Raw genomic sequence first — 23205 nt, 5'->3', positions numbered from 1 at the left:
ATACCATCGGTGTGCCTCCACCCCCGCCCCCGGGACGCCGCGGCCGCCTTTTCGCTGCTTTCTGCTTGGTACCAGAAAACGAAACCTCCTCTCCTGCCCTCCTAACTTCGGCCGCGGGGCTAGCGGGGCCTGAGGCCGGGGGGCTGAGGAAGCAGGGGCGCGGGGCAGGGCGAGTGGGGCCGACCCTCAGTTCAAGGGTAGTAGAGTGTCCAGCCCGCGCCGGCGGAAAGAGAAGGAGCGTCCCGGGCCCAGGCCAGGCCTTATTCCAGGCTCCATCCCAAACCCGGGGTCAGACTGGGCCAGAATAAGGTTCTTTTGCGGGTGGAAGAACCAGGCCTCAGAAAAAGGGAGGCTCAACACCCTCTCCTCGTCCCAGGATCAGGGAATGAAGGGGAGAGGCCGGGAAACCCCTTCGCTGGGAATTCGGCTGTGGCCCGAAGCCTTGGGGCCCAGCTCTTCGGCCCAGCCAAACCCACCAAGGACTCCGTAGGTGTTGGGAAAACTGAGGGAACGTGTTGGTAGAAACACAGGCATCAAGCCCCCCACATGTGAGTTTGCACAGCTCGCCAATCGCCGCCCCCGGGTGCGGTTCCTGCCGGCCCACGAGGTCACGACCCTGGCGCAGCCGCTGCCTCACTTCGGGCCACCCCCATTCCTTGACGTGGAGCAACCCCTAAGTGCCAAGCCCGTCAGTCCGAGTTCCCCAGCAGCTGCCCCACCAAAGGCGGGGACCCGCGACCCCCAGTAGAGCGCACAGGTCTCCTGAGTGAGCAGGGCGTGGGGACGGGCTCCAGCTCTGGCAACCTCACTCGCACTCCCAGCCTTCTTTCGACCCGCTCAAAAGTGCAAATCGACCCCCACTCTCTCTCCGTTTTTATTAATTTAATTATTTCTCTGCCTCGCGGTACACGAAGCCTCACCCGTGCGCCTTGGCAGTTCGGCGCCGGTGTCTGCGAACCACGGAACTTGGGCCTGAGACAATGGCCCGTAATCGATGTATTGCCGTCAACAATAAAGACCAATTCTCCTCTCCCGGCCATTCCGACCATTCCCCTCCTCCCATCCCTCCTCCTCCACCTTCCCTCTCCTCTCTCCCGGCCACAGAGGGAAAGAAAACAAACAAGAAATTAGCGGGGGACGCTGCGCACGGAGCGAGACCCCTGCCTCTACGCCTTCGAGGGCGCAAAAGAACGAAAAAAGTTATTAAAGTTTGGATCTCCCCGATTAATTCATCTCTGTTCGCCCATTTTTAATTAAACATCTCGAAGCTGCTTTTGCGTGTGCATTTCGTTTGGTTGGTTGTTTTGGTGGTTTTTGGGGGGGGGGAGGGAAAGCTTCCCCCCGCCCTTAATCTTAATCACACACAGAGCAAGTAACGAACACGTGTGAAGCTACTCCCCGAGAGCTTCCCGCGGAGCACGCGGCGCGAACCGGGAAGAGGGGTTTGCGGGATCGCCAGCTCCGCTTGGTTCCTGGCAGCACGCGGTGCTCCGTAGGCCCGGACTTTAAAGAAGCCAAGATTGTTAGAGACGGATGCGGGGCGGCTCCAAACGCGGGCATAAGCGGAGAAACGAGTGTGCAAGTGCATACGGCCGCGTTGGTGTACCTGGGAGAACGCGGGTTGGGGTGTCTGCGAGGATCACAGTTTGCGGAGTGTGTGTGTGTGTGTGTGTGTGTGTGTGTGTGTGTGTGTGTGTGTGTGTGGAGGGTTTACACGTGTTCCTGCACACTTTCCCAGGTGTCTAGGGGAAGCGAGCGGCTCGCACCCCAGGAGCAGGCAGATCCATCTTTGCCGAGGGATCTCTTTAAATATTCAGTGAGAAATAATGGCATTTGAAGCACCACCTATGGAAACATTATTATCTTCATTCTTCAACATCAGCCCCACTGATAGCTTCGTTTGTCTTTTTATCAAAATCTACTGTAACCAACAGGACCTGGGGAGAAAGAGCGAGGAGCAGAGGGTGTGCGTGTGTGTGCGCGTGTGTTAGGAGCCGAGCGAGGGCAGAAGAGAGGAAAAATAAGCGGGAGAAAAGGTGAAGAAAGGGCGAGCAAGGAGAAAGAAAGGAGAAGTTATACCAAGAAAAAGTCTCCAGGAGGAAAATAGAAACATTCACCCGCACACAAAAGATTTAGGTTTTTTCAAAAGAGGGGGACGCAAAGAAGCTAGAGAGAGTCATGGGGGAGCGCAGTAGGGTCCGGAGTACCCGAAACTCTACCCGAAGATTGGTGCCCACTTCGCGCGAACCGACTGTGTTCCTCTCCAGACTCCAGGGCGCTCCCGAATTGGGGCGTCCTTATGAGCCCTCTCCTTTCCCGATCGCGAGATAGGGCAGGGATTGTGTATCTGCACCCCCCTCCTCCCCATTACTCAACCGAAGTTTAGTTTGTCCCTCGGGCGCAGGACTTCGGGAACCTTGGAGCGAGGAGACCCTGAGGCGCGAGGGGGAAGAGCTAGGCTGAGACGAGGACTGAACCTCAGGTTCGCGGGCGCCCGAGCCCAGCGGAGGGAGTGCGGGCCCCGGGATCCCCATTCCGGGCTCTGGGGCTCGGGTGGGGAGGCTGCATCGCAGCCTGGGGAGATGGAGCTGGTGCGAAAAGTTTGGGCGCCGCTGTCGGCAAGTGCCTGAGAGGTGGAGGCGAGCTTCTGCCGGGCCAGGCAGCTGCGGACAAGGACCCCCCCTCTCACTCCCGGCTCAGCTCGGTCACCTCGCCAGGAGCCTGGGGTATGGCCCCCTCCCCCAGGTCGCGGAGCCCAGGGGTCCCGGGGACTGGCCTTGCCCGGAGCCCGGCGGGTCAGGCCCGCGCCTCCCGAGGCCAGGGGAGGGTTGCAGCGTGCTGGGTAAGCGGCGGCCCCTCCCCTCCCCCCGGCTGGAGCTGAACTCGGATCCCAGGCCGGTCCCCACTCGCCGCCCGCCCCGGGATCTGCGGCGCCACGGCCGCCGCCGCCTCCCCGCGGAGTGACGCACCCTGCAGCCAACCCGGGCTGCCGAGGGGGAGGTCCGGGAGGGGTCCTGGGCGGAGCCGGGCCGCCCCCTTATCCCACGGGCTCGGGGCCGCTTCTCCCGAAAACTTCAGCCCTAATTGTCCTGGGAATGTCCGAGGTAGAGAAAGGGAGCGAGGGAGCAAGCGAGAGGCTGGAGGATCGGGGCCCTTTGAGGAGGATCGGGGTGGCGGGAGAGCTGCCCCTCCCCCCAAAGCCCCAAACCCGTCATGTTCCCAAACCTTTCCTTGGTCCTCTTCTCCGCGCCCCGCGAGCCCGGGATCCAGGGGATGGAGAACTCGGGGCGAAGGAGCGCCGAGCCAGGCGGCGAGCGGGAGGGAGGCCTGGCCGCGGGCGGGAGGCGGACCGGCGTGGGGCTGGCTCTTCCCCACTCGCTTATTTTTTTTTTAATGGGTGTGGGGGTGGGCTGCTTTCTGGTAGCTCTTAAAGAAACGAAGAAACACTCAAGAAACGGGACTTCCTACCCCCAAATCCCGCCACGGGACTCCCTCCCCCCGCGGGCCGGCGCGCCTAGCGCCGGAGTTGGGAAGTTCGCCGCGCGCCTGCAGCCCGGGTCCCCAGGCCCCGCCGCCCGGCCCCACCCCCCACCCGGGGAGGCTTAATTCCGGGGAGGGCATGCTAATTTGGGTCGGCCCAGCCCGGGACGGGGGGGCCGAGGGAGGGAGGGGGGCTCAGGCCGGGGCGCCTGGTGCGCAGAGGCGAGGAGGCAGGCCCCCGGCGGCCCGGCCGCGGAGTCCCTGGCGGTCGCGAAGAGGGTTAACCCAGTGTCGGGCGGCGCGGCGCGCAGAGCCAGCCCCGCGGCCGGCTTATTGGGCCAGCGCGCGGAGAGACAGGGGTCTGCAGCAAATCACGAACTAATTGATTAAGGCGAGCGGGTTTGAATAGCGCTGGCCCGGTGCCAATCGCCTTTCAAAGAGCCCCTCTATGATTAATCGCAATGCATTATTGATAATCATAATTATAGCAGGACACATGCGCGCTGCGCCCGGGGCCGGGGAGCCGGGGAGGGGGCGGGCGGGCCGGCGGGCGGGGGGAGCCGCCGCCGCCGCCGCCGCTCGATTTCCGTAATTTTGAGAAGATTTTTTTTTAGTAATTTTTTATTCTGCCCCAGCTGATGTTTGAGCCAGCATGTCGCGGAGGAAGCAAGCGAAGCCTCAACATTTCCAATCCGACCCCGAAGTGGCCTCGCTCCCCCGGCGAGATGGTGAGTGCTCCGGACCGCGCCGCGGACACACACACGCGCACACACGCACTCGCACTCACACTCACGCGCACTCGCACCCACGCACACGCGGCTGACCCCTGCGCCCACCGCCCGGCCGCGGCACCGCCGCCGTGTTCCGAATCGCCTTTTCGACTCCGCGATTTTTTTTTTTTCTTTTTAATTTTCAATTTGCCTTTGCTGGGCTTCCCCCCTTGCAACGGGGAAAGCAAACACTTCTCCCGGCAGGATCTTTCCGGAGTTGTTGGGTCCTCCTGTGGGGAGGAGAGAGGGCACGCCGGCCTTGCTTCTCCGTCCCGGCTTTTCCGGGGAGCGGAGCCCGGAACCCGCCAAGCTGCGGCAGGGGCCCGGGTGCCCGGCGGGGCGCGGGTGCGGGCAGAGGCCGTCGGCCCCTGCCTGCGCTGGGCTCCACGCGCTTCCCGGCCCGCGCCCGGGGCCCCGGTCTGGCCTCCGCCGCCCTGGCCCTGCTGCCTGAGGGAAGGAAGTTTACTTTGTGCTCTGGGCTCAACTCGGAACGTGGGGGGAGCTCCCTGCGCCGCGCTCCCCCTCCCCCCAACGCTTCCACTCCTCCCGGGCCCGCACCGCGGAATGGGGTGCCTTTGGGAGTTCGGAGCTGCAAGAAGATGGGGACCTGTGTTGGGGCGCCCGTGCCTGACACACCGGGGTGGAGGCCGGAGTGGAGAGTGCTCTTTGCAGCTGGGTGCTCCCCAGACTGAGTGCCGGCAGGCGGGGGAAAGTGTCGGTGTCCGGCTACCCAAGTTTATCCCAGCATCTCTTCTCCCAACACATGCATCCCCCGCGCCCCCAAGAAATCTTTAAACTCGGTTGGCTCCCGCTGAGGATCGTGGTACCTTGTACTTCCAGGAGTCGTAAGGGTCGTTTTTTCAGACCTGGGGTGCTATCTAGCCACGAGAGAATCCCTCTAAAACAGAGGCACTGGCTTCTTACGATGGAGACGACAGCTGAGGGGTCCCGAAAGGAACGAACAAGTCCAGAACAAAGTTTGTGTTAGGGAGCTAAGGCCGAGAGTGGGAGAGATCCAGGCAGGGAGTCGGGGGTACAGAGGGAGGACACCTCGAATCCTTCCTTATTCCTAAAGGTGTTTCCCTTTAGGGGCTTCCGAGCTCCCAGGCCCAGGGCCAGAGGCGATGGAGCGGCGCTCGGGCTCGGTTCCCCGGGCACAATGCTCGCCCCTCGGCTGCGGAAGGACGAGGGGCAACCCCCAAGCGGTCTCCGCGACTCGGGATGCTCCAGTCCCGGGTGTCATTTTGGGGTGTGGAGGAGGGAACTGGACCCCGATAGGGCTCCGAAGCGTGCCCTTTGGTCGGCACCTCTGTCCCCTAAACTCTGCGGCCGCCCGGGCCCCAGGGTCCCGGGGTCCTTCCTGAGAGGCCTGCTTCTCAGCTGAGCTGGGGCGCAGGGACCCGCGCAGAACCCAGGCAGAGAAGCGAAGGGACTCCCACCCTCTAAACCCCGACTGTCCTGAAAGGGGACTCCTGGCGTGGGGGGTCCCTTAAGAAATTGGGGAGAACAGAGACCGATTAAGGAACTTGTTTACAATATTTGCTCCCTCCACCCCAGTACTTTCTGGAGCTTCAAGCCTTACCCAGAGCCTCTGCGATTTCTCAGTCCGCTGAGAAGAACCCCTGATCCCCGCTTTCCACCCCAGGCGAGACCGGGTAGTCGAGGTACAGTGAGGTGAAATTACCCAAGGCCGCTGCCTCGGTATTTTTCTGGGTTTTCTCAGCTGGTCTCTTCTGCATCTCACTCCCACACCCATCTTTCCTAAAGTTTCTGGTGAGACCGTCCTCACAGTAATACTGTTAAAGTTAACAGTTTGTAGAGGACCAAACCTCATGGGAGGAGAGGCAAGAGTTTTTTAAGTCTTTTTTTTTTTTTTTAATAAATGTGTACTGATTTTCTATATTTTCAAAAAAGAAAAAATAAAGGCTCGGGCTTCCCAGAGAATTGATGCTTGCTAGATCTTTGCCTTTTTCCTGTCGCTTTCTGAATCCAGAGTTTTTAATAGTTAAGGCTTCTCATAGAGCGATAGCATAAATGGAGTTCACTACCTCTGACCATTATTATTTATTAGGACTTTTTTTTTTTTTGTAGTTTATTTGAGCTTTGAGGTAAGTTAGTTAAGTCACTGAATCAAGTTTCCTTTCTTTCTTTTTTCTCTTTCTTTTCCTTTTTTCCTTCCTTCCTTCCTTTCTTTTTTCTTTCTTTTTTATCCCCCAAAGCTGGTTCATTGTCCTAAGAGGCAGTAAACTGTTAGGGGCACCGTAGGAAACACTCCCCTCCCAGCCCCCTTTCTCACCTCTCCCTACCCCCCTCCTTTTCTCCAGTTGTAATGGTTTTAGATTATGACTGTTTTTACGTGGTTGAACAATAAGTTTAGGAGAAGCTGCCTAGAGGGTAGATTTTGTAATAGGGTTACAGGATTTAGTATGTTGTAATAATATTAGTACACAACTAATCCTCCTCCATGTCTGATTTACAGGAGGGCCTTACACACTCCAGTTCTTTTTATTTGGGAATAGTTGTGAGATACAGAGAACTGAGAGATCATGACTTGTCTCCAAGTTACCTTTAAAAAGTCACCACCTTTCATGCAGTATATTCAGCAACCCATTCTTCTATCCACCCAGAAAATACACTTCAAAGAGTTGTCTGTCGGGTTCTGTTTTTTGGTTTGCGGGTTGGTTTGTTTGTTTGTCTTAATATACACAAAATTGTTAATTTTTAGAAGATAAACCTTTCCTTAAACAATGTGGTTACTTTTTTTTCTATCTTGAGATGGGCTTACAATATGGCAAATGAAATGTTGAACACACCAAATGAAATCTAGTCGGCGGTACCCTCAGCAGATGCTGGCATCTGCAATTTCGTGAGCTCAGCCCAGAGTGGGACCTAGAAAAGTTTGTAGACCCCAGTTACCAGAGCCCTGAAGGAGCGACTCCCAAGGCTGGGAGCAGCCAGGCTTGCTGTGCTGCATGTCACGCCTGTGTGTGTTTAAGTGTGTGCGCGCATACAGAGAAACTCCCAGCCAGGCTCAGCAGCCCGGAGGATAACTTCATCGGAACAAGTTCAAGAAAACAAGATTATTTGGTCAGTCTTATGATGTTCATATTTTAATTCTACTTTTGGTGCACCTATAAAACCCTAAAATAAACTGGGGGATTTTTTTCTGTTTCCTATGAAACCAAGATTTTACCACCTTACTTGTCTCTTAAATGATATTCAACAAGTCTCGAATTACTTGTAGGCAGATGACTGCCATTGGGAAAATTATTTACCGAGATAAATAATTCTGAGGAACGGGCACATTAGAATCTAATGATTTTATATGTGGGTTCTTTACTAGAGATTTGGATTTCAGGCTGTGTGTGTGTGTGTGTGTGTGTGTGTGTGTGTGTGTGTGTTGGGTTTTTCTTCTTTGGGTATGTTTTTAAGATTCCTGGAACTACATGGATGGCCAGACTCCATTCATCTATTAAGAAAGGATTTCGGTGCCCAGCTTTTTCAAGGAAAAGATCATATTGGAAGAAAGATAAAAGCATCATGAACTGGAGATAACACCCTGCCTCTCATATAAAGTATCATAAAAATTCCTCTTATTTATATTAATAATGAAATTCTATTATTTACCAAAGTAATTTACTCATTGTGAGCATCTTAATGGCAACACATTGATTTCTGGGCCCAAAGGTTAGAGAGAACTGTAATTAATTGCTTTTTTTGAAAAACGGACACCTGCACGATAAAGCAGTTGGAAAGTACTCATGTTTAATCAGGCCTATTTTAAGTTTGCGGCATAATGGAAGATTCTGGTTGAGAAAATGCAAACTGTTTGGGGGGGGGGGTTTGCTGCAGGCTGTACACACTTCCAAAAATGTGACAAACGCACAAACAAGCGAAGGGTGGATGGACACGAGAAAGCATGTGTTAAAGTGGATTTGTGATACCGAATGTTTTGTGATTTATTTTACATCCAGGTTCACCTATGGTTTATAGGCACGAGTGCCAATTTATAGGTTATTCTTTGGGGACTTTATTTCATTTCTTTCTACTTGCGCAGGTAGCAAGGTGTCTTGACCCACAGTCCTTTAGAAAGCAGAAACCCAAATTTTTAATGCAGAGATCTTACCGAAAAGCTGGGGGAGACTTAGACCAGCAGTTCAGTTTTTTTTTGAAATTGGGAAAAGCCAAGCTCTGTGGAGTAACCAGAACTAATTCCTTCTGTAGACTTAATTCGGTTTTTCTAAGGTACCGCCTGATACAGCTAGCCCAGTCTTCCCAAATATTCTTAGATTACCAAAACGGCAGTCATTGAGCAGTTGAACGAAGGAGATGGTAAATTATCCCAAGAACCAGCACCCCTCCCCCTCCAAAAGAAAAAAAGTCGGTGTGCCAGGCTTTAGAAAACCTAGATGTGTCGAGCTGTTTTAACCTTTGCTAGCCTCCTCCCATGCAGAGGTGACAAGGTCCAGATCATAATATGTCCTTCAGAATCTTCCCAGTGACCCCCAAATTGAGTCTCGCTAGTCACTTAGCAGGAAGTTCGAAGTTTATTTTAGTTTCACCTTATCAGCTTGGCTTCTTTTCCTAACCTTATTCCCCTGTCACCCTCAGATGCCAGACCCCCAAAGGGGAAGATTGACAGGTAGTTCCCATAGCTCAGTTTTACCCTCAAACAACAGGGATTTAGTTTCTTGTGCCTTTGCCAATGTTTATGTAGTCAAAGTTTAGATCTCGCCTTAAGCAGTCTCTTTTACGCGTCACTGGAAGAGGAAAGCCACAAAGAAGTTTTTGAACAAACCCTTGCAACTGGAACCCCATCTAGTGTTCAGTTTGATTCATCCAAGGGGAAGACATTTTCCCCTTTCATTTATTGTGTACATTAGGTGGGCTGGTATCACGATTTTCAAAGGACTGTCTTGTCCGTGTTGTTATTTTTTCAGAGATTTTCCCTTGTATTCTTCCCCTCAAGAATACGCTAATCCCAGTCAGAACAGTGAGGGGACTTGAAGGGGGCCAGTAAAATGTGTCATGTGGTTGCATATCCCATAGAGGAAACTTAAGACATTACAGAAAATATGCAGAGCATATGTGGCGGTGTTGAAAATTGCTTTGGAATCTTAAGCTGGTTATTCGGATGCAGGTTTTTCCCAGGTCTGTGAAAGAAAAAGAAAACGAGAAAAGACCAATCAATCAAAAATGTTTGTGATAGCCTTTCGAAATTGGTCTACAAAAAGGAACAGCCAGTTAAAATGATAGGTTCCAAAATCACAATCTTGTGAGGCTCTATTAAAAATGTTAATGTGAGCTGAAGGTAATGGGAAGTCAAGTGAAGGGTCTTTCCGGGGAGCTCCAAAAAGGAAAACTCAACATGGTACAGTAGGGCTGTTGTGTTGTTTTGTTTTGTTTTGTTTTCCTGGCTGGCTAAACCTTTCAGTGTGGGGCATAGTTGTATTTTTGTTTTCTCAGCAGACGGATACACTGGAACACTTCAATTTTCTGTCTCCTATTCTGCAATGTTTAGTTCAGATGATGAAAACTGACACATTTGAAATGGGCGTCAAGAACCTAAACGGTACAATGAGAACTAAAACATCTGGGATTTTCATATACATTGGCTGGAGCTATAAGATCACCTCCTCTCCTGACCCAGAGCGGGGGGAAAAGAAACCCAGAAAATTCCAAATATCTTTTTGTGTGTACATACTTAGAAAACCACTACTTCTTAAATTTTTCTATATGACCACGATTACAAAATTAATTTGTATGCAAAATCCATAGGAGAGGAACTGGAATATTGTTTTCACCATAGTACAGGGAACAAGGCAACTGTATTTACTATAAGGGGGTCACCAGTTGCAATCCTGTGTAACAGATTATTGAGAGAGATGCAAGATAGCAAATGGTCAGAAAAATGAATTAGAACATGTTTGTGTGTGTGTGTGTGTATCTTATCACAACTTAAAATATTTCCTTTGGTAGTTAAAGATTCAAGCTAGTCCTCATGTTTCATCTTTTTTTTTTTATAAAGCTGTTTCGTTGGAATTCTGTTCAGAAGGCAGATAGATTTAAAGTTAAGAACGATGATAGTGTAGCGACACCTGCTTTTGAAATAAATCAAAATAGATATCAGGATTTTTTTTTTTTGGTGTTCATAAACATCAGGAAATTAAATTAGTTGACTCTACAGTGAGATCAAATGTCAGCTTATTAAAATGTGAAAATCTAAGGTAAAATATAGGCAGCTTTTTTTAAACACAGTCTCTTAGAAGAAGGCAGGCACTTATTTTTAAATGTCTATATTTTCCATCCAGTTAGCACAACCCTAAATGTAAAAATGTTCAGGTCAAAAAACTTGAAAATTCTCAAGTGAGTCTTGAAACAGCACAAATGCAGAATTGGAGCACAGGAAAGTAATAATCAGCTAAATCCTGTAAAGTAACCTTCTTTATTTTCTCTCTATATTATGAGAATATCAGATGTTTGCAAGTTATAAAGAATTAAAAATGCCCTTTAATCGTGAGCACAGATGTGCTAAATATTTGAAACAACTGCATTGTAATGTGTACAATTGACGAAGTCAGTTTTCTGATTTCCCTTGCTAGTTATTTAGTTCTGAATCTGTCATTATTTGTCTAAGCCCAGCTGACCAAGCAAAACTGTGTTTTAAAGTGGCTTTATGTTTTGATAAATGTGAGCTGGTTGAAAAGTATTTTCCACTGAATGCAGAGCTTAATAGAACATGCTGACATAATAGTTTTAATGCATTTTGTTGAAAATGTGTGAACAAACAGAATAGCTTTTGTTCCTTCATAATTGGCTGTAAAAGTAGATGGAAACATAACCATTACATATGGAAATGTGCAAAGAGAAAGAAATAACATTTCGGTTGAATATATTAGGAATTGCATTTCCTAGTTTAAAATAAGCATCTGAAATGGATGCATCATTTAAAATTGGTTGTCAAAATAAGAAACTTGAAACAGAATTTTTGTCACATTATTTTCATCCCAAGTTAAGCAACATAACTTTAGCGTATTTTGTTTACATTATTTTAAAGCAGGGAGAGAGACAGAAAGGGCTTAAAACAGCACCTTGAATGTGCAGAGGAATCCTGTGCCAATTAGGATGATTAAACATTAAATTAAAACTGAATCATTATTGGTATTTTCTGCTCCAACCAAGATTTGTTTTGTATTGTTAATGCATTTTGCACTATACCCTTGCGGAGATTAAAAGATGGGTATTAGGAAAGCTAGCTTGTTAAGTATAACTTAGCTACTCAAATAACCCTCCCAGTGACTAAAGTGCGCATACATTTGGCATACTTTACCAGGGCTTCTAATCAACTGTGGTATCACTCAAGGCAAACAGAGTTAAGGAATTTTCAGAAGTTAGTATTTGGGTATTAATTATATTTTCTGGAATGCAAAACTACTCAAGCTTTTCTTTTCTTTTTCCTTTTTTTTTTTTTTTTTTGATGTTTACTACAAAGAGGCAAATGGCAGGCTCTTTTGAGTCAACTCTAAGTTTACTGAAAAAGCAGCATTTTGATTTTGCGTTTATTCATATTTGCAATCAGTTTTTTTTTTTTCCCCCTGCAAGTTTTCTGGGAGATTCAATTTGGAAGTCATGGAAACTAACTATTATCTGATTCAGTTCTGCAGAAAAGCACACAGGGAGGTAATCCTTGAATTAAACAGTTTTTTTTTTTTTTTTTCACAGCCTTCGGAGATGACCACACACCATTTGTACAACAGAAGTTGGTGTTCCCCATGCTGGGCAAACAATGGGACGCCATCCTGTCTTTGAATAGGATGTTAGCTTGGAGTTGGAGATTTTTATGTTTAAAATGGATCTTAGTGAGAAGAAATCTGAGCAACCAGTGGAAACAAACATGAAATAAAGGGATTTTATAATGAAAGGTTCAGGACAATCTGTTAAACAATTGATAACAGTTAAGAGCAAACTGTTTTTAAAGGCATTCAGACAAGGAGAATTGCAAAGCATTTCCAAACTGGAAACCAAGAATTATTCTTCACTTCCCCTTAGCTGCACATCTTTCTTTAAGTTGATGTTTAATCAGAAATGTAAATCCTGTGCCAGTCTTTATACATAGAGCACTTTTGCTGAAATATTTAGAGGCATAATGTTGCCATTTGGAACATAGTGGCATATATTCCTTGATTAGCGGGATGGTAGCCACAGTTGCGTTCTTTAATTTTAAAAATAAACATGCCACAGGGTGATATATAGGTGCCAGGCAGGCCTTGTAACGGATTATGATCATTGTGTTTCTCTCGTGTGTGTGTGTGTGTGTGTGTGTGTGTGTGTGTGTGTGTGTGTGTGTGTTGGGGGGGGGGGGGGGGCGCACGTTGCTTTCTCTTGTGTTCCACTGAGTCTTGAGCGGTCTGGAGGATTTCTTACTGATGTGGCTAAAGTGTGCTTGTCACGGATCAGACGTAGCTCAGGTTCTAGGTAGGGGCTGGAGGTGATTTTCAAGTTGTCCGTCTTCAGCTTGGTGATATGCATTTTTTTCCCCCTTGTCAACCACTGATTGGAACCTGAATGACTACAAATTAGTTTAGTGACAGAACAAACTGTCACAGGTATCTTTGAATCAGTTGAAAATGAATAAGGTTGACAGAAACTCAAGAGCCTAATAAGTCCTCAGGATGGTGGCTGGACCGTCTCTGGATGAGTAGACAATAACGTGTATAAAATATTGGAAATCGATATTTTGCTATGGAATTTCATTATGCACCAATGCCTGCAGTTCGCAGTATTTTATATCTTGATGGATGACCTGAAGGTCCTGGCTCTCGGAGATACCAGCTTGATAGGAAGTCCTCCAACAGCCTAAAAATTTAATCATGATTGTTCTTAGGGACTATTGATTGTTTTTCAGGGGCCACCGTTTTGAGTTTCGCAGGGAGAAAAGAGTTGATCAACCCCTTTCTCTTTCTTTGAAGTCATGGATGTCTGGGTGTCCTGGCTCACTCGCTAACCCTGCTCCTTTTGACATTTGCAGGAGACACAGAGAAGGGTCAACCCAACCGCACCACTAAGAGCAAGGATGCCCACGTCTGCGGCCGGTGCTGCGCCGAGTTCTTTGAATTGTCAGATCTTCTGCTCCACAAGAAGAACTGTACTAAAAACCAACTAGTTTTAATTGTAAATGAAAGTCCAGCGTCCCCGCCTGAAACCTTCTCCCCCAGCCCCACTCCGGATCATCCCGAGGAACAGATGAACGACACGGCTAACAAGACAGAGCAAGGAGACTGCAGTGACCTGGCGGAACCCCACGGACCGGACAGGGAAGAGTCCATGGAGGTGGAGGCCCCAGCGGCCAGCAAAGGCGCCAGCGGCCCCCTGAGCAGCGGTGGCGACAGCAGTGCCCCCCCAAGCTGCAGCAGCGGCAGCTCCTGCCCAGGTACCTCAGCGATCACAACCTCTCTACCTCAACTCGGGGACCTGACAACACTGGGCAACTTCTCTGTGATCAACAGCAACGTCATCATCGAGAACCTCCAGAGCACCAAGGTGGCGGTGGCCCAGTTCTCCCAGGAAGCGAGGTGCAGTGGGGCCTCCGGAGGCAAGCTGGCCGTCCCGGCCCTGATGGACCAGCTCTTAGCTCTGCAGCAGCAGCAGATCCACCAGCTGCAACTGATCGAACAGATTCGTCACCAAATATTGCTGTTGGCTTCTCAGAACACAGACTTGCCAACATCTTCTAGTCCTTCTCCAGGTACTGTACGAACATCTGCCAACCCCTTGTCCACACTCAGCTCCCATTTATCTCAGCAGCTGGCGGCAGCAGCTGGGTTAGCACAGAGCCTCGCTAGCCAATCTGCCAGCATCAGCGGTGTGAAACAGCTCCCCCCCATCCAGCTACCTCAGAGCAGTTCTGGCAACACCATCGGTCCACCCCACAGCGGCTCTTCCCCCAGCGTTCACATATTGGCGGCGGCAGTTCCCACCCCCTCCTCGGAAAAAGTGGCTTCGAGCGCGGGTGCCTCCCATGCCCATGCCGGCAACCCCGCAGTCTCGGCATCTTCCTCACCAGCTTTTGCAATAAGCAGTCTATTGAGTCCTGCATCTAATCCACTTCTACCTCAGCCGGCCCCTGCTAACTCGGTTTTCCCCAGCCCTTTGCCCAACATCGGAACGACGGCAGAGGATTTAAACTCCTTGTCTGCCTTGGCCCAGCAAAGAAAAAGCAAGCCACCAAATGTCACTGCCTTCGAAGCAAAAAGCGCTTCGGACGAGGCCTTCTTCAAACACAAGTGCAGGTTCTGTGCGAAGGTCTTCGGAAGCGACAGTGCCTTGCAGATCCACCTCCGTTCCCACACCGGAGAGAGGCCGTTCAAGTGCAACATCTGCGGGAACAGGTTCTCCACCAAGGGGAACCTCAAAGTCCACTTCCAGCGCCACAAAGAGAAATACCCTCACATCCAGATGAACCCCTATCCCGTGCCTGAGCATTTGGACAACATCCCGACCAGTACCGGCATCCCCTACGGCATGTCCATTCCTCCAGAAAAGCCGGTCACCAGCTGGCTAGACACCAAACCGGTCCTGCCCACTCTGACCACTTCAGTCGGCCTGCCGTTGCCCCCGACCCTCCCAAGCCTCACCCCCTTCATCAAGACCGAAGAGCCAGCCCCCATCCCCATCAGCCATTCTGCCGCCAGCCCCCCGGGCTCCGTCAAAAGTGACTCCGGGGCTCCCGAGCCGGCCTCGAGAAACCCGGGTGGGCTCCCAGAGGAAGCGGAAGGTTCCACTGGGCCCCCCTCCAGTGGCAAAAGCGAAGAGAGCGGCGTGGTCCCCAGCTCAGCCCCAACCGTGAGCACTGGCGTGCTGAGCTCCCTAGCGTCCGACGTTGGCCCAGGCAGTGCCTCGACTTTCACCAACCCTCTGTTGCCGCTCATGTCCGAGCAGTTCAAGTCGAAGTTTCCTTTTGGGGGACTCTTGGACTCAGCCCAGGCCTCAGAGACATCCAAGCTTCAGCAGCTGGTCGAAAACATTGACAAGAAGGCCACTGACCCCAATGAGTGTGTCATCTGCCACCGGGTCCTCAGTTGTCAGAGCGCCTTGAAGATGCACTACCGCACCCACACCGGGGAGAGGCCCTTTAAGTGTAAGATCTGTGGCCGGGCCTTCACCACGAAAGGGAACCTGAAAACCCATTACAGCGTCCATCGTGCTATGCCCCCGCTCAGAGTCCAGCATTCCTGCCCCATCTGCCAGAAGAAGTTCACGAACGCCGTTGTCCTACAGCAGCACATCCGAATGCACATGGGGGGCCAGATTCCCAACACCCCGGTCCCTGACAGCTACCCCGAGTCCATGGAGTCTGACACGGGCTCCTTTGATGAGAAAAATTTTGATGACCTAGACAACTTCTCCGATGAAAACATGGAAGACTGTCCTGAGGGCAGCATCCCGGACACGCCCAAGTCCGCGGATGCGTCCCAAGACAGCCTGTCTTCCTCGCCTTTGCCTCTAGAGATGTCGAGCATCGCTGCTTTGGAAAATCAGATGAAGATGATCAATGCGGGCCTGGCAGAGCAGCTGCAGGCCAGCCTGAAGTCAGTGGAGAACGGGTCAGTCGAGGGGGACGTCCTAACCAATGATTCGTCCTCGGTGGGTGGTGACATGGAGAGCCAGAGTGCTGGCAGCCCGGCCATCTCAGAGTCTACCTCCTCCATGCAGGCTCTGTCCCCATCCAACAGCACCCAGGAGTTCCACAAGTCACCCAGCGCCGAGGAGAAGCCACAGAGAGCAGGGGCAAGCGACTTTGCCAATGGCTTGTCTCCCACCCCAGTGAACGGTGGGGCTTTGGATTTGACATCTAGTCACACAGAGAAAATCATCAAAGAAGATTCTCTGGGGATCCTCTTCCCTTTCAGAGACCGGGGTAAATTTAAAAACACTGCTTGCGACATTTGTGGCAAAACCTTTGCTTGTCAGAGTGCCTTGGACATTCACTACAGAAGTCATACCAAAGAGAGACCATTTATTTGCACAGTCTGCAATCGTGGCTTTTCCACCAAGGGTAATTTGAAGCAACACATGTTGACACATCAGATGCGAGATCTACCATCACAGCTCTTTGAGCCCAGTTCCAACCTTGGCCCCAATCAGAACTCGGCGGTGATTCCCGCCAACTCGTTGGCGTCTCTCATCAAGACAGAGGTCAACGGCTTCGTGCATGTGACGACTCAGGACAGTAAGGACACCCCCACCAGTCACGTCCCTTCTGGGCCTCTGTCATCGTCCGCCACGTCCCCAGTTCTGCTCCCAGCTCTGCCCAGGAGGACCCCCAAACAGCACTACTGCAACACATGTGGCAAGACCTTCTCCTCGTCGAGCGCCCTGCAGATTCACGAGAGAACTCACACTGGAGAGAAACCCTTTGCTTGCACTATTTGTGGAAGAGCTTTTACAACAAAAGGCAATCTTAAGGTACCTCCCTCCACCTGTACCTCACCCAGACCCACCCTAGCCACCCTCTCTCTCTCCTGGCCGTTGACTGTTTGTAAGGTACGTTCCCAGAGTCTTCAGTCCAGATAGTCAGGGAGAGAGTTCTCGAAAGGGAACCTGTTGCACGTGACCGATCTGGAGAAATGTGGGTGCCCGTGCAGGTCGGGGTCACGGCAGGGACTAGGGCAGGCCGCCGCTTTGCTGAATGTCACGGTGCATTGAATAATTTGGTACCTAAGTGAAGCGGCGGCCCAGTCCTGTTGACTCGCTAAGTGCACCAAATGAATTGCTTTACCTACCAAGTCAGACAGCCCAGCGTTGCCATGGGGTATTGATTAAAGACCTCCGTGCGGCCTGTGTGCTGCCCGTATCACTTAATAATTACAGTTCTCCTCAGCGTTGGCATCTATCTTTTCATAACTCTGCAGTCCAGCGTGGTTCGTCTTTCTAAAAACAGTAACGTCACCACTCTGCTAATGGGTATTATGATAATTGATCATACAACATTTCCTACTGATATGTGTTGGAAAGAAAGCAAATATGCTTAAGTTCTAGAGCAACAGTTGAACACTCCTACTGTGTACATTTTTCTGCTGACAGAGTATTTCTCTAGAGATTGCGGCCAGTAAAGTGAAATGAATAATTACTTTCTGGCTTTTTCCCTCCACGCACAGGCCCTCCAATGGGCAATCAGTGAGGGGCACTTTCTTCCCATCTGAAAAGGACATTTATAGGGTAAAAGGTGTCAGATGCAATACTTACCATGGCAATGAGAGTGGACGTAACAATTCTCCCCCTGAAAGGAGCTATCTGTGACTGACTGGCTTGCTTGAGGCCATTATAAGCTAAATACAGGTAATAAAAAAGGAGTAAGTAAGGCATCCTTGCCCGGGCAGAGGAAAGGCAGCCCAGGGCTATAGAGAGCAGACACCTTATTACCAGTGGACTGGAGTGGACAGCTCTTGTTACCCTTCCCACTGTCGGGCAGGTAATAAGAATAGACATTGCGGCCACTTGCCCTGTCGAGTGTTGGGATATGAGTTGAGACAGATTCAACTATTCAGCTTCTCCCTTCTTCTCTCTCCCGTTTTTTTCTCCCTCCTCTCCTCTCTTCCCGCATCCCAGGTACACATGGGCACTCACATGTGGAACAGCGCCCCTGCCCGCCGGGGTCGCCGGCTCTCCGTGGACGGCCCCATGACATTCCTAGGAGGCAATCCCGTCAAGTTCCCAGAAATGTTCCAGAAGGATTTGGCGGCCAGGTCAGGAAGTGGGGATCCTTCCAGTTTCTGGAATCAGTATGCAGCAGCGCTCTCCAATGGGCTGGCGATGAAGGCCAACGAGATCTCGGTCATTCAGAACGGCGGCATCCCTCCAATTCCTGGAAGCCTGGGCAGCGGGAGCAGCTCACCTATTAGTGGGCTGACGGGAAACCTGGAGAAGCTCCAGAACTCAGAGCCCAGTGCGCCCCTGGCTGGCCTGGAGAAGATGGCAAGCAGCGAGAATGGAACCAACTTCCGTTTCACCCGCTTCGTGGAAGACAGCAAAGAGATCGTCACAAGTTAAACCCACTCTGGCTGGAGAAAGAGCATCCCCGTTCAGAATGAGACCCATGGTTGCCTCCTACTCCTTGCCCCGTGCCCCCCACCTTCTGGTCCCCCCAGATCTCTGAACTACAACATTCTGAAGACATTCTTTTGTACCTTGTTCAACTTCTAGAGTTCTAAGAAAGCTTATTTATTAGTGATATAATCTGGCTTTGCAAACAGGATGCAAGCGTTAACTTTGGTCTTCTGTATTTTTGGACTAAATACTAATTGACTAGAGTCCTGTAAACTTGCTGTAACATTTATGGCAATTGCAAGTTGCCCTGCTAGGCGGTCTTAATCTGGCATTAACTTATTTTCTATATCCAGTTTAATATGAATCTGGTGGTGATGAAATGCCTCAGTGATGCATTAGATCTCTAATAAAATCTGTATATAAATGTACACTTTGATCCTGCTGGAAAATTTTATCAGCAAACACATTGTCTAATCTTTCGAAACAAATTTCAGGAAAGGACTGAAAGTACAGACTGAACTGTGTGGTTCTTTGAAAGGTTTGGGTTTTTTTGATTTTTGTTCTAAAATTCAATCTGCTTTTTTTTTTTTTTTTTTTGGTAGATTTAACCCTTTCCGTTTTGAACTGCTATTTGTATCGTGCTTTTTACTTGAGTCGTCCTCAATGTTAATAAGTTTCTGTACAGTGATAAGCACGCAGAATTCTCTAGAGAAAATACAAGTGTTGTTTTGGTAGTTGAAACTAAGACGTAACATTTTGCCTTGTAGGTATATTCACAATAGAAAATGTGTGCTGGAATTTCACAATGCTGCTAAGTATAGCATCTTGAACAACCTTCAGTGGAGAAAATGTAGATGCTCTTGTATATACAATAACAAATATCACTTTCATTAAAATGTACATATGTTCCTTACAAGAGCAAATGCTTCTTCTTGATCAAGAGAGCAGGTATAGTGTTTGTTTATTTTGTATTAGGTTATGGAAGAAAAAACTTGGACTGTTACATGCACTTTCTTGGAAAGTTGAAAGGAAAGGGGGGGGGTCCAATTTCTTTAACATTTAATACTTACTAACAACAGAGATACTGTAATTTTACTCAAGTAATCAAATACATTTTTTTTTGCAACAGATAAAACAAAATACTGTGTCTGTGTTTTTAGAGTGCATTTCTACTTAGCTAGGGCCCCGAAATGTATTTTAACATTTCCCCAGGCATCAGTAAATTGAGTGTGTATCTCTCTCTAAATAAGGAATTGTAAAAGGCATAACAGAAACAGGTTTGCATGGGCATGTGTTTTTTCTTTTTTCCTTTCTTTTTTTAATTTGGAGGATCTAGATGTTCTCCGAATATCAATTGCTTGTTGGCCACTCCTCTTACAACCCCCCTGCCCCCAAGCAAAAGGAAAAAATGATATGAAATTAAAAGTTGGTGTAGGAGGTTCCATCCGGCCAGGTAAGTTTCCTTAAGCAAGATATTTGTGCCCACGGAGACCTCGGCTTCATTTCAACTGTTCCATTTTCACTTCCCTTGATTCAGTCGTTTTCCAGGCGGCTGAGAGGAGCATTGCTGGAGAATTCCCGGGGCAGCGGGGGTTATATAATCTGACTCTGAAACTGGGCCTCAACCCAAGAGGTCAACTTGGTTTTAGGCATTTAAACACACACGCATATTTGAAAGAAAAAGTCCATTGCAAAGGATAAGTGCTGTCGAGTTGAATATTGCATCACCAGAATTCAATCTGATTCCTCCTCTCTCCCTTTTGTTCTAGGGGAAACATGTTTTCCTCCAGAGCACTATTTTGGGGTCAGCAAACGGACGGGGTGAAAGTTGGTGTCTAGAGGGGTCGGCGAAATTTTTCTTCCAGAGAGGCGGTGAACCGCCGGCAGCCGGTGGCCCTGCGCCCAGGTAAGGGAGAAGCGTCGGGGCCACCTTCCAGTAGAGTTTCCATCGGGGTGTAGGCCACTCCATGGCCACTCAGGGCGCGCCTCCCCAGGCTGGGTGGTCTGGGGGCCCAGGCGGGGCGTGCCGAAAGGTGGGCGCTGACCCCAGGCCGGGACCTTATGGGGACACGGGCGCCCCCAAACCTTGAGAGGGCAGCGACTGGACTGTGCGCCCTGCACAGAATCACCCAGACGTTTCAGCACGTTAGCGAGGTTCCTCGATTGCACCTCTCCAGCCTCAGCCACGCCGCCCCCAGAGAGACCCCCCTGTTCAAGGGTGAGGACAAGGCGAGAAGGCGGATTTCTGGCAGCTCTTGTTATACGCGGGCCGGAGTGGGGACGTTTTCGCTGCGAAGGAGTCGTCCAACCCCTTCCCAGGGCTGGGCACGACGACGACGACGGTGTGCCGGGCCTTCGTGGTTCTAGGCTCGGGGCGCTTCTCCCTGGGGACCCGCGGGGCATCCGAGGGCTGCGGGCCACCGAGAGGGACGGTCTCGCACACGCCCCTCCGCACCCCCGCTCCCCGACTCCCTCGCCCAGCGCTCGCTTCTCCAAAGGGGCCCCGTCGGCCGAGCCCCGACGCCAGTTCGCGAGCACACGCCCAGCGGAGGGACCCAGCTCACCCGGCCCCCTCCCTCCCTTGGCCGCGGCGCGGTCCCCACCCCCGCCCCCATCCCGGGGCTCCCACCCGCGGCGGGTGCGGGGGTCACGGCCCTCAGCCACCCCGGCTGCGCGTCCATTTCCGCCAGCCAGGCAGGCGGGCGGGGCAGGGAGCGGGCGATTTTTTCTTTTCCCTCTCACCACCAACCTCCTCCCTTCTAGCGTTTTCTGATGAGTTAAGGGGAACAAACGCGCCTTTTCGTTTGGACAGACTTTCCGAGGCGACCGAAGCCCTTAGGAGAAGGTCGGAGCCTCGGGGTCTCCGTCTGGGTCTCTCTCGCCTCCCTTGCCTCTCCGCTTTGGTCCCTGCCTATCCATCCATCGATCGACTGTCTTTCTAATCTATTGATCATTACCTGCCCATTCCCCTTTCCATTCATTTCCAAAACAAGAAATCGCCCCCAGCCTGCTTCCTCTCTCAGTGTGAGAAATACACTCAGCCTTTCGGTTCAGCCCGGCGGAAGAGAAATGGATTTATATTTATAAAGCAACAGGGTTTATTTTAAGGCAGATGTGAACGCACCGCCCCACCCCCTCCCGCCAAGCCTCGCCTCGCCTCACTTTTTCGCCTTTCTTTTCCCCCTTCTGAAACTTGACGTGTGTCTTGGAATCGCCGAGAACCAAATTTCCTGGGTTGTTGCTGCCCGGAATGATGACAGCCAAAATTCACAACATTTCTAAACTAAAAATATTCATTTTGGTGACATTTTTAAAAATATGACTTGTAAAAAGAAAGCAGAAAAGTACAGCGAATAATGTAACCAGCCCTCTTGTGCCCATCCCTCAAAATTTACAAACGTTAGCGACCTGCGGGGGGGGGGGGGGGGTTCCCGCATTTTTCAGTATGATTTTTCTTTTTCTCGCTCAGCTGTGTTGCTGTTATCCTTTCACCTTCTTCTTGTCCCTTCTCTTCCCGTCTTTCCTTCCCTACATTCTTTTGTGTTTTTTCTTGTCTCCGCCTTCATCTTTGCTGCCCCTCACCCCCAGCCTCATCCCCCCCGTCTCCATACACACACACACAGGGGCTTCCCTCTTTCTGGAAAACAGACTTGGAAGAGCAGTTTGGTGATTGACAGGGACCTAGGGAGGAAAAAGGGAGACCAGTGACAGACCCAAGCTACCCAAAGCCCCTCAGGCCAGTGGCTGTGGAGGGCGATGGGGTCCACAGAGTAAGGAAGGGGACAGGTTCCTGCAGACCAATTGGAGATACCAGCTGACTCCAAGCTCACTTGGAGTTCGGGTCCTTGCATCTCAATCCTCCTGGACCGGGTTTATTCAACTGATATTTATGGAGGTGGGGGACAGTGGGTTTTTTTTTTTTTTTCTTAATTAGGAAAAAAGTGTCATATAGAAGATCCTAAATGATTTGCAGTTGACATAAATTTCTAGCAGTAGATTATTTGCTTATTGTTTTTGGCGTGTTGCGAATGTCAAGAATGAGAGGACTTAAGAAAAAAAAAAAAAAAGCTCCCACTCTGTTAAAACTTAGCAGTCCTGTTAGAAAAATAAAGCATCGGAGTCTTTTACTAGGAGTTACATACACACTGCTACCCCAAATGAAACAAATGTCAGGGGCGGGTAACAAAGTGGGAAAAAAATGTAAAGTGAATTTCAAAGGGCTCCACAGTCCAACGCAATCTGAGATTCACAGAAAGTGGAGACGGATAAGACAGGAATTAGGTCATCTCGTCCAGACCCCAGGAAATATGTTTAGATCAAAGCCTGCTCCGTTAGAATAAACAAAACAGGGCCCAATGGGCTCTACCAATATTTTCATCTCCGTGCTAAGAGCTGCTAATCTAACCAGCTCTATTTGATGAAAGGGGGAAAAAATTACAACTGTAAAAATGGCTAAGTAAAAAAATGTCCTCTCAAGTATACTAGGAAGATAAAGATTTAGATTTGAGCTAAAAAGTAACAAGATCCAGGCCCAGATCAACACAAACTTCCTGGAATTTTAGCACTAAGTAAATTATCTAATCCCAGCCCATTGTTCCCTCCTTGGCCAACCGCCCCCAGCCCCCCGACCCCATGCAATTGAGCATACCAGATGATTTACATAAAAAAAATTGTTAAATTTTAACTGCAGTCTAAGAACGTTGCAGGAGACAGAGTTTTGGGTTCACTTACTCTGCATTCCTTAAGGACCTACCCCCACCAGTCCCACTGTCCCTGCCCCGAGGCAGCTGGGGCTGCATGCCGGCCTTTATTGTTAGGGATGTTTCTTTAAGCCCGGTCTTCAGGCTTGGTGTCTCTTTCCACTAAGGGCAGATCGATGGAGGCCTGGAGCTTGTGTCATGTAAGCCTA

At 50.1% G+C, this 23205-nt stretch overlaps 1 protein-coding gene across 1 annotated transcript; it reads left to right on the top strand.

The window, feature by feature from the left end:
* Window positions 1-13285: 13285 nt before the first annotated feature.
* Window positions 13286-19387, top strand: SALL1 (spalt like transcription factor 1). Its single transcript, XM_027092152.1, has 2 exons — window positions 13286-16715; window positions 17859-19387. The coding sequence occupies exons 1-2, from the start codon at window positions 13494-13496 to the stop codon at window positions 18297-18299; spliced, it is 3663 nt and encodes a 1220-aa protein (XP_026947953.1). The 5' UTR covers window positions 13286-13493; the 3' UTR covers window positions 18300-19387.
* Window positions 19388-23205: the final 3818 nt, after the last annotated feature.

Source organism: Aethalodelphis obliquidens, unplaced genomic scaffold, assembly GCF_003676395.1.
Source record: "Aethalodelphis obliquidens isolate GAN/ISIS:26980383/991018 unplaced genomic scaffold, ASM367639v1 scaffold75, whole genome shotgun sequence".
Classification (NCBI taxonomy): domain Eukaryota; kingdom Metazoa; phylum Chordata; class Mammalia; order Artiodactyla; family Delphinidae; genus Aethalodelphis; species Aethalodelphis obliquidens.
Note: the sequence above shows the minus strand (reverse complement) of the source record. Positions and strands in the feature narration are given on the sequence as shown.

Coding starts and splice junctions, on each gene's coding strand:
- SALL1 (XM_027092152.1), top strand. CDS start 13,494: ATGAACGACACGGCTAACAAGACAGAGCAAGGAGACTGCAGTGACCTG. Junction 16,716..17,858: donor CAACAAAAGGCAATCTTAAG/GTACCTCCCTCC, acceptor CCCGCATCCCAG/GTACACATGGGCACTCACAT.